At 32.3% G+C, this 12,122-nt stretch overlaps 1 protein-coding gene across 1 annotated transcript; it reads right to left on the reverse strand.

Annotated features, from left to right (window-relative positions):
• Positions 1–971: 971 nt before the first annotated feature.
• On the reverse strand, positions 972–8,127 carry LOC105341606 (growth hormone secretagogue receptor type 1). The gene is made up of 3 exons (XM_020072668.3): positions 8,107–8,127; positions 7,893–7,956; positions 972–2,536 (listed from the first exon to the last, which is right to left on the reverse strand). The coding sequence occupies exon 3, from the start codon at positions 2,530–2,532 to the stop codon at positions 1,378–1,380; it is 1,155 nt and encodes a 384-aa protein (XP_019928227.3). The 5' UTR covers positions 2,533–2,536; positions 7,893–7,956; positions 8,107–8,127; the 3' UTR covers positions 972–1,377.
• Positions 8,128–12,122: the final 3,995 nt, after the last annotated feature.

Genomic DNA, 12,122 nt, shown 5'->3' on the forward strand with positions numbered 1-12,122 from the left:
ACAGCCGAGCGTCTGGTTGAACGAGACTAGAGTTCGATTTCAATAGTGCTTGGATCCATAAAATTTTTAGAATTGCTTCGATTACTTATACATAGTTTGAAATCTATCTTTAAATATTGCACAACATGATTCATATGGGGTTTCTTGAAATTCTTGTCGGAAAAGTCTATAATTCATATAATAAAAAAGTGTGTAATTCAAATACAGGCTAGAAACTAATTGCCTTGCAAGATAAGTTGATTTTAAAATAAATGATAATCGATAAAATCAACTCCCATCAGCACTTCAGTACTTTGATTAATGATTATCATTAGTTAAAGAGATCCCTGTTGTTGAAATTGATATGCAATATGTAGGCCCTATTGTTAGTCTTAAGTGCATTGGAATCAAAAGTAAAATGCGAAGCTTGCGGCTATGACTGTTGCGTTGACTGTGAAATTACAAGTTACAGAACGTAGGTAAAATAAAACGAAAAGTAGATTGATGGGACATAATAAAATTTACACGGTAATTTCTGACATGTGATGATGCAACATGCACACGGAACGGAAGATCAACCCTTTGCAGGGAATTAGCTGGGGAAGGTCTATAAAGCCGAAAAGTAATGAAAAATGGGCGAAATCTGAAAGGATAGAAATCTCAGGAAAAACCACCATGTACAAAATTTTATCCATTCTGACTAGTAATTTTCCTCAGAAATAGGTGATAGGCTTTATAAAGAGTGAATTAAAGGTATGTGTGCTAAATGGGAACTGAGGAAATTATAGTTACAGAGTTCCAAAGACACTCATCCCCTGGCTACAGTGAACTGTATAAATAAAAACTGTCTCCTGCATGCCATCTAAGACATACCGGTATAATCGAAACAAGAGCCGTTGATTTTATCATTGTTCTTGGCTTCAAATCTAATATCAAAGCCATGAGAATGAGCCAATCTTCACTATGACGACCTTTTACTGAGAATAAAACAAGAAACAGTCTTCACTTTTTGTATATTTATTTTGAACAACACAATTTAAATAGCATTTCCATGTTTATAATACCCTTTGTCTTGCAATTTTTAGGTACGATATCAATTTTCACAATATAACGATTATGATATTTACACCCAAGGGAAAATAAATGGTATGCAACAGTCTTTGAATATATATTCACCGTTTTAATGATGTATGATGACGCCATTTCATAATGATACACTGTTAATTATTTACAAGACTATAACAAGCAATAATTAAAAACGTTTCGACAACACAGAACATTCTAAAAGAAATAAATGAATTTTTTTAGAAGTCAAGTTCCCTTGCTGTAGGTTTAGTAATAGCACGTGATGTTTTTGTAGTATGATTTAACGTTTGATGGAAACTCTTCATTTTAATCTTATTTTGAAACGGTGGAAACATTTTCAGATTCTAAGTACTTTTTCCTGGTACTTATTTGAAAGTCCGAACCCGATGATTTACTGCTCGTAGCTCTGGACAACCGTTGCCATCGGTTACAATGCAATATTTCCTTGAATCCTTGTCTAAACATACTAGACGTTAAAACATAAAGAAAGAAGTTGATAGCATAGTTGATCTGCTCCAAAATCTGTGAAACCTCCTTAAAGACAAGGAAACCTAAAGCATTGCTTCCAAACGCATTGACCCTGAGGAAAAAAGCACTCATGTGGAGTGCTGTCACAGGAGATATCAGAAGAATGTATGCAACCATGACCCCGACCAACATTATAGTAGTTCTGTTGGTGTCTTGGGAGGTGGCCTTTCTGGCCGATTTTCCTACCATCGACTTACGCTTCTGACCGTGTCTGGTCAATTTCAGTGCAATCATAGGGGTCATGGTGATAAGAAAACACATTGGAATTAAAGAGTAAATAGACAGACCCCCTAAAAGGAAGGCACCAAAGCGGCTTACTTCGTTTGGATCGCTTTTATCATAAACATCTGGGTGGCATATCCCTTTTGGTGTTATTTGAGAAGCGTAGCTCCATACTGAAGTGTACGTAAAAATGAAGATGTACACTGCCAGTATAAGACCAACTGCAACGCGCTTTGTACAAATCAGTTTTGCTTTCAATGGAAACCATACAGCCACAAATCTCTCCCAGCATATGAATACGAGAAACCACGATGAGGACATTTTGGCAGTTTTGAAAATAACGAAAAAAGCCTTGCATCCCACGTTCGACAGGGCCCGTAAATCTGTTTGGAATAAGGTCAGGATGAAGTTTTTATTGAACGGCTGTGTGAGTAAAAGGACGGAATCAGACAGGGCTAGGGCTATCAGAAAGATCCTGGAGGTCAGGTGGGTGAACCTCTTGGTCTGCATGATGATAATAGTCAAGGTGTTCCCCGTCAACCCTAGCACTAGTAACAGAGGTAGAAGGAAGTAGTTAATGTAGGACAGGACATCTATCGCCGTTCTCAGGGTTTCTGCTATATCACCTGAGGTTGAGTTACTACAAAGTTCATTGCTGCAGTTCCCAAACAAAGTCATCTCTGTGGTTTGTAGTGTTTGTGGCAAAGATGAAGTCATTTTTCTAGAAGAAAAGTTTCATTTTAGAGTATTTAAAAAATACAAACCGGAATGGAAATAAAAAGTACACTTATAACAATACCTTTCAAAGAAAGTTTGTGCGTTTTCAAACTTATTTATTTGCAATATTGACATAATTTTCCCTTACTTGAATATAAGTAAAGTGTGAATACTATAATTCGATAATCTCAGAGAGTTGCCACTTTCTTTTATAATACTTCCATGTTAAATACTGAAATCTGATTGGTTTAGACGCAGTTGATAATTAATTCTTTTAACCTCAGCGTTAGCAACACACTTGACAACCGGTAACACAACGAATTGTTACATGCGCGCAAATTATTTGCGCACGGTTTGCCATTAAATTCATTTCATTTCAATCTAAAACAGTAAAGTTTTCTCTGAAATTAAGACATTCAGTATAGTAAAATAAATAGTGCCTGTTTTGGAGGGTAAGAATTGAAATGGACACCTCTCGAAAAGCATTGTGAACCTCCGTTTTGTGTCGGTTGACAATGGTCTTCTCAGGGTGTCCATTTCAACTCTTACCCTCCCAAACAGGCACTGTTTATATATAGTATGATGCCTGATGATAATTAAACAAGGAAGACAGTCCTTCAACAGTTGCAACGCACCCATGTTATCAAAAAACTAAGAAGAGAATTATGCATTGATACAAATCGCAATAATTTTTCACTTTTATTTTCTGTTTTTTAATCCCTTCTCTGTGGAAATTAAGGGCGATTTATACGAATCAATTAAAAAATGACTATATATATGTATATGTATATCATCACATTCATGATTGTATTAGAGTACAATGTTAAAGAACGAGTGGTGACGTCAATTGTTAAATATTTTTTTCAGAATACCGATTTATGTTCAGAAAGTTACTTAGCATATTTTTAGAAAATCTAAGATAATTAAAGATTAACGAAGAAGCAGGTGGTTTGATCTAGAGCGGTATGCAATTATAAGGTCTTGATTTGCCTGACTTAATGTCAGCATTAATTCTGTGTGATGGGTTGTCAACATCACGATATCATTTAATTAGATTCTATCAAGAAGTCATCCTCAACGTCAATATTGATTAGGAGTTAATGACACTCCAATATTGTGTTCTTAAAGTATGTTTGTCATTGGAACCGTGAAATTGGTTAAGCCTAGAGGATTGTAATTGGTTATAATATGGGTTTTTTGTGTTTTCATATAAATAATGTTTATGATTACGTATTTTAGAAGTATATAGAAGTACATCTTGTTGTATGTAAATTTGTAAATATCAAGTGTTAAAAAACCATTGGGGAAAAAATCGAAAGGATCGTAACTTAAAAGATGGCAAAGTAAAATACAATAATTATTAAGAGGTCAAATAGAATGCCTTGGGTACATTCAAAATGTTTTTGAAAATATTTGTTTTTAATTTACCTGAGTCACTCAGATGACCTTTTGCTGTCTGTGTTTGTCTGCCGTCGTTTTTCTACGTCATTCGTCGGTCGTAAACATTTTTAGCTACTTCTCTGGAGCCAGTGAAGCAATTTTAACCAAATTTAGAATAGAGCAGCTATAGGTAAAAGGAAGTAAAATTTTGAAATGCATTACCCCTGACCCAGGAGCCTTAGAGGTGGGGCTTAACATCAAAACTAACGAAATCTCTAAAAAAAATCTTCTTTACACCTGAATATCAAGGACGTCATAATCGAACTTGATTTCAAACGGCGAGGAGTTTCCCGAAAGTGACGGAGTTAGGGTAGTGACGGAGTTGGGGGCTATGCGAAAATTATATCTTTAGGCATTGGATTTATTTAAGGAGGCCGATTTGGGTTTTTTTGCGGAAAAACTACAATAGCATAACTCTTTATTTTTTAACCATATGTAATTTAAACCAACTCTAGTTTATTTGCGAAGGTTCATGAAAATCGACCGTCTGGTTCTTTTAGGGATCATCTCAAAATAGAGGGACATTTACCATAGGAATATATAGGGAACTGTCATTTTCCGCACATCAAAGCAGTTTAAAAAAAATACTACAATAGCTTTTTTTCTCAAATTGTTATATATGATTAGTAATATCATTTCCTACCTTATATGTAAAAAACACAAAATTCTACCGTCTGGTTTTTAGTGGGGGCCATCTCAAAATATTAAAATGCACCAAATTTTGCTATATATTTGGATCATCAAGAATGATGATTGGTATAATGGATTCATTCCAAAAATAAGGAAAGTGTCCTCGAGGATAGCATCATTCTGTATATCAAATTTCAACAGCGTACAATTTTTACTTTTTCTTCTATGTTATTCAATGTAACGTACTCCTACAAAGCTTCATTTTATCATAACGTCATAAAAGCGCAATGGCAATGCTCCCCTACCGCACAACGAAAAAATCGTTTTAAAAATAAAAATGTCCTTTAGAAATCTAAAAAAAAATTCTGTATTTTTTTTATTGTGTTCAATTTTATAAATGATATCGAAAAAAATTCATAAGAAGTATAAATCAACTGTATTATATTAGAATGCGCAAAAACATGCGCAATGCAAACTAAAGTCGGCTTCCTTTAACTGTTGGCATGATTGCAGTAAGCATTGATCTCTCTACCAAAATTGTGTGAAATTCATGGTTCCAGGGTCAGAGGTTCTGGCACTAGGGTGGAGCTCTAATGATTATACTGTGACAATCCATTCATTCTTTGAAAATCGTTTTCTCTGCACCTGGGTATTGAAAACTAATAACATAGTTATGATGAGGAAAATGTCACTTCAAAAATTGTGAATAATATGGCCTCTGTGTCTAGGATTCGGTTTTCAGGGGGGCTATAATGGTTATATTGTAAAAATACATTAATTCTTTTAAAATCTCTCTCTATCTCTCTCTCTCTCTCGCAAAAATATTTACTTTAAGATATTGTATTTGGTCAAATCTTTACAAATTTTCATAAAGTGCATTAAGGTAGTCCATCCATAACTAAAGCAAATTTAACAATTTTGATTGATCAAATTCATATTTTAAACCAAACTTTGGATTATGTATGTAGTCAATGAAATGAACTTTTTGTACTTAAAACTTTATCAAAGAGTTGTCTGCCCTTTGGGAAAAATTTTTAAAATCATTTCCTAAAATATGTATGGTAAATCATGAATTATTTTAGCATATTTAAGGAAAGGGAAAGCATTTGCAGCTTTTTACAATGAGGAATGGGAAAAAATTATTCAAAATGCAGTTTTCCCATTGACTTCAATATTAACTTCAACATATGATTTTGTTAATATTCAATTTTTTTTAATTGCTAAGGTGACTCATTGTTATTTAATAAACCTTTTAAAATCACACTAAGATTTTGGTGACCAAACCTGCAATCTATTACATATGAATATGTTAGTTATGGATGGACTACCTTAATTAGAATTTGCAATGCCCCTTAAAAATGATATCAACAACCTTGTTTATGATAACTGATGCTAGTTTATAAATTATTCTGTCTGAAAACCAGTTAAAATGTTTAGATATACTAGGTCAAGCAGCAGAACTAATTCATTTTTTAAAACAAATGAATAACCTCTAATTGGATTTCGATGATTTTACGGTACTAATGTTTATTTAAAATGACGAGAAATAAAACTATACAACGCTTATAAGGTCCTCTTTGAAAAACGAACGTCATATTTTACTTAAATAGGAAAAACTTTTTTTGATAAGTATCAAATATGTTCGATAGTACTCTGATTTTCAAAGGTTAATTTCTTTTAATTTTTACTAAAACTTCACGAGTATTATTATAACTTTAGTCGTATTAAAACTCTACGAAGATAAATACGAAATGAATGAATGCATCAAATAAAATTCTACACATAGCTAATAAAGTTGCTTCAGTTTAGCATTTCTAGACTTCTATAAATTAGCTCCGCGAAACTATGATATCCTTCAAGTGTTCCTTTGTTGTTATAATAGCATGGATTGTATAGGCTTAAGTCAATAAGTAGAGTACCCTTTCTACAGTTAATTAAAAATGACTTACAATCATGATAAAACTAAAACAATTAATGATCGGCACGTTATATCAATGGTCAGCTCTCTTCATGGAATACAAACGCATTATGCTACAAGCACTAACATGTTAAATAAGATAATTATATAGCACCGTTATTTTATATCAAGGCATTGAATAAGCTTCACTTTTAGTAGGCGAATTTTACTTCCTATTAATATTCTTATGCATATGTGAAGAAAAACGTGATTTGAATCATTATGTATGTAACTGTGTACATATTTTACTTTCAAGGCAAAAGGATAAGAGTAGCGTTTTTATAATTTGCGTGTAGTTAAAGATTTAAATGAGGTTGTCATTGCTTAGCAGATAAAGCAGTGCAAGGCGCAATGCGTGCGCAAATAGTAAAATTTGCCTGATGCCTCATAGGGACACAATTCTGATCGGCCGAAGCCGATCACAGAAATGAACAGAGAAAAAAAGTATTTCTAAAGATAAAACTACTAAAAACTATCGGATACTAGAATGACAAGTGCGATAGATGTCAGAAAAAAGTTTTGGGTTTTTTGGGGGGATTGCAGAATTTAAATGTCAATGTGCACTTTATGTTCAATGTGTAATCAAACGAAATAATTCACGATTACTTTAATGGAAACTTGGTTTAGATTTAAGCCAAAAAGGACCACTCGCTTGATAATTATGCCGGATAATAATTCAACTTCCTTAAAATCGTACATTATGATAGATCATTGATAAATTAAGCAACTTGGTTCCATGCGTATATATCCAGCATAGTGTTAATGTATGTGTATAATAATAAAACGTACATGTGAAATAAAAAGCAGTTTGTGAAATAAAAAGCAACAAATGTATCCGTAATATGGAAAATGGAGATACATTTTTATGATTGTAAAAAAAGCATACAGTTTTAAAAATTTAAGTTATCAATTATTTTTTTAATTTTTAATGGTGTTGTTCGTTTTTTCTTTTATTTTCAATATCTTGTTTCATGTCTTTATTAATATCTTGTTTGAGGGCTACGAATTTTTATGTCGAAAAAATTGTTATCAAGATATTTGGAAAATGGTGGGTTTAAATTTAAACCTCCGATGAACTTAAAATAGTTTTTTGTTTTTGTTCATATTTTTTAATGTCAACTTTTTAAAAATTTATCTGTATGTATTTGTTATACTAGTTAGTTCTTTTTTCGCATAGCACGCATTTCATTTTTGTTAGTTTTCAAGTGATTAAATATACAGTACACATTTATTGATTTATTGCTTTAAATAATGCATTCAATTTTAAATATTAAGATAAAAGATAAACTAGGAAGGAAGCCCTCTCGCATTCCGGCACAAATTAGAAACTTACCTTTACTGATTTCCTATGTGTCTCAAATTTCAGATGTTAAAATGAAATAAATATCGTTGATGCTCTGAAAAATACCAAACAAGAGTCAATGACAGTCTTTGATCCTAGAAATCCAATCGAATCAAAATAAAGTTAATTATTTCAATTTTATTGACAAAAGCAATAAGGCTTGTGAGAAATGAGTAGGAGGCTGTGAGTTCAAATAAAGACCTACCTTGATTACCGGTGAGAGGGATTTCTACCTGTGTCCGTCAGGGAAAACCTTTATATACCAGCGACTGGCTGGTTCGATAAATTTATCACATGATGTTTGATATCACTATATTAAACAATGTAAGCTGCAATTTTCATATCAGATTTTTTTTATTGCAAAGTTAACTACCTGTACTTAAATTACAAAAAGGATTTATTTACCAAACCTCTAATAGTAATATTTTTGTGGTTACAGCTATTAAAAAGGCCCTATAGAAGCAAAATTACATTACTGTCGTCCAATGCAAAACTTAGTACATAAATACATATTTATTCTCATAATTTTTTTTACCATTTTAATGCGTATCATAAACGGTTTTTTAAAAAATATTTTAAACTATTGTTGTAAGATAAAAGATAATATCTAAATTTATGAGGAATTATTATCGACACACACATAGTTGTTGTAGGCATTTATCATATATACGAATCGACGAACTCAATAAAAATGAACCACCATGAACATTTCACAGTACTCTATGGTAAGATAGTAAGACCTAGGATTAACTGTAATATTTTGATAGAATACCCAAAATTCCGGAAATATCATTTGGTTTTTTGGCATATAAGTGCATTTTTTTTATTTCCCTGCTATTTCGAACACAATCATTAAAACTGAGGTCGCCAATAGTCAAGAGACTAGCACAACATTGTTCATCAGCTGTTACTGATTGAGCATTCCAGAACGTATGTGACATAGCGATATGATAAAATATCATCGTAAAGACTCTTAACAACTCTAATCAAATTTTTAGCATCTTTAGATATTTTAAGTTAAATCTTTTTCCAAGCCATAAGGCATATAGGGCCGGTGTTGTATAGCAGTTTTTCCCCCATAGTAGCTTTTTACCCCGGAAAACCTACTATATAGTAGCATTTCCCCCGGGGGGAAAAGCTAGTATATAGTAGCTTTTCCCCCATAGTAGGGTTTCTCCATCACGTTTTTGGTTTAGATTTTATAAAAAATGTTTATGGAAATCCAGTAAGGATTAAAATCAATGTTTCTACACTCCCAGGTTGGATATATCTGCATCCATCTCATTTTTTTCTGTACAAGTTAAGTTTCATTTTGCCGATTTTTTATTTTTATAGACAATGCTGAAAATTGAACATGTGTGTAATGGAATTACACATAGAACTTTATTTAGGTAATTAATTTTAAAAAGTACTTGGTTTTACAAGATGTACAGTTATATGCATAATTATCTGTTCTGAAATTGTAAGTGGAAATGTTTTAAAAAAATTTCGATAAATCTATGTATGTGCAAATTTTATCCAGGCTTAACATCTGTTTTAGAGAAATTTTGTTTCCGATGTTTCAGAGCCCGATGTTTAAAATTCTATTATTATGATTATAGTGCAGATTCTTTAGGGTCCAATATCTCAAAAACTAGAGATGACCATATCACCATATTTTTACAGTGGCAGTGGTTTACCAGATGACTCTGAAAATTTCAGCCCTCAGGGTACGGGCCCTAAATGTTTCAGGGCACGATGTTTAAACCCCCATTATAATGATTGAATAGTGTTCTATAAGTAGGAACCCGAATCTCAAATTCTAGAGATGGCCACTGAGCCATATTTTCACAGTGGTAGTGGTATATCACTAGTATTAAAAAGTTTTAATATATTAAAAAGTATTTTTATGAGAAACAATCGATGTTCAAGCTGTTGCAACTAACAATTTTATAACGGAAATTTTAGAGACATGTGTAACCTCGGCAAATACATTTACTATAGTATGAAATTAAGAAACGATATATGTAATTAACTGTAGATGTTGTTCTTTTGATTTTTTTTCGCCTTTACTTATGTCAATTTTTTATATCTATGTATGTACAATGTAATAGGGTCTCCTGTAAAATACCTACTTCTGTACTTAACTATGTTTAATTTGTATAATATGACGAGCTGCAAAGCTTAAAGAAATAAAGAATGAATAGTAGATGACTCTGAAAATTTTAGCCCCCAGGATAGGGACCTTTGTTGTTTCCGAGCCAGGTCATTTAAAAGTAAAAAAAAAAAAAGATTTAAAAATACACACTCAAATATCTCTTTATTAAAATAGTTAAAATTACGTTTAATTCTGCTTATCTTTTTAAATTTACGAACAAATATTTTTCAAAAGGTACGCGGGTAAATTCATTACAAAACATTTAATCAATTCATAAGATGACTTATGATATAATTAATAACTAGATAAATAAATCAACATATTATTCATAAAAGTAAAAACCGAATAACAAAAATAAATAACCAACCTAAGAATATTTGATATACGACTTTTTTACTTGTTAATTGATTAGAAGAACAAGCTTATATTTAAAAAATAAGCCAGCTCATCACAAAAGATGTGTTAGTTTTTTTTGTTTTTTGTTTTGTTTTTATTGTTTCGTTGTTCTAAGAAATAATATGGTACACAAGTAAATCTTTATTGCAAAAATATGAAATAAATAGTATGATAAGATTTTTCGGTAAGTGAACCGTATATCTTGTTTTATATGGCATCGTTTTCAAAATTGTAGATTTACAAATCACGTTGCAAACTAAAAAAGCGGAAACATTAGCAATTAGTGAATGATAATATATACATAAGGTTAATACAGGCTCCATTTCACATTTTCCAAAGTAACCAGCAAAGATACCGACTTTGTTCTGTTTGTGAATTCGAAGCCATTTCATTTTTTTTTTAAATGTTTAAATCAATGAACCTCGCGTGTCGTAAAAAATGTGCTTAAAAATATGAATATGCGTAACTTTGAAAAAAAAATTTTTAACACTAACTTTACACATGCCTTTGATACATAATAAATTATAATACCCCTTAACCATGATTTAGAACGCCATCAATCAAAGTGAAACATTTCAGTTTTCTCATCATATCATTTCACCCTGTCTCTCGTTTGATATTTAGAAGAAGAAATATATAATTGTATTTAAGATTGTCAATTCTAACGGTATTAATTTAAAATTGATAGCCTTTTGGACGAAGGGAGCAATACCTCTACAAAATTAAGTCAAGATTGGTCAGTTAATACCTGGGAGGAGCTTATACATATATGGTAATAAAGTTCAAAACCGGCGTATTTTCACTCAAATGTCTCACGTGTTCATAACGTCGAAGTCAAAACTGTAGATAAGCATCGATTATATGAAAAAAGATTCGAGGTATTCCGAAATCCGTGTAAAATTAAGGTTTTCCAAAATTGTGTAACAAAAGGTAAAATTAAATGATGATGACACATGAATGTTATGAAGGCGCGTGTCTTTGTTCATATCAGGGGTAAAAAACCATGTGTGTTATTCTATGTATTAATAAATGCCACAATTATCATTTATTATGAAAATTAATATCATTTCAGTTATTGCAAATTATTGCAACGAATGGTCCGCCATAAACATGACCGGAGTGTAAAAAAGGGGGAAAATCCACTACATAGTAGTTTTTCCGTGGGGTTAATCTGGCTATAAAAAGGGGAAAAAAACCACTATATAGTCAGCTTTCCGTGGGGGAAAAACTGCTATATAGCCATTTTTCCGGGGGGGGGGGGACTGCTATATAGCCATTTTTCCGGGGGGAAAGATGGCTAGGGGGAAAAGGCACTATATATATAACACCGGTGCTTATACAGAATGTAATACTGAATGGTAGATTCAACTCAAACAATTGGACAAGTCTTTACACTGTTTGATTCGTGTATTGGTGTTCGGATAAGTATCAGTACAAGCTCGGACAACACTAACACGGCTATTGTCTAATATTAAAAGTTTGTATATAGTAATTCGAGAATTAATTTACTTGTACCCCTCGCTCTGGACGAGGAAGATCTACCGGGGAAAAGGACGAGAAAGTTGGCGGGAAATTATGACGCAGTGAAAGGACGCCAATCATTGGTTGGTCCCAAGGTTAGTTACAAAACACAGGTCTACACCCACTTACCTTCTTCATATAACAGGTACATCTGCCCTCATCTATAT

Source organism: Magallana gigas, chromosome 6 (assembly GCF_963853765.1).
Source record: "Magallana gigas chromosome 6, xbMagGiga1.1, whole genome shotgun sequence".
Taxonomy (NCBI): domain Eukaryota; kingdom Metazoa; phylum Mollusca; class Bivalvia; order Ostreida; family Ostreidae; genus Magallana; species Magallana gigas.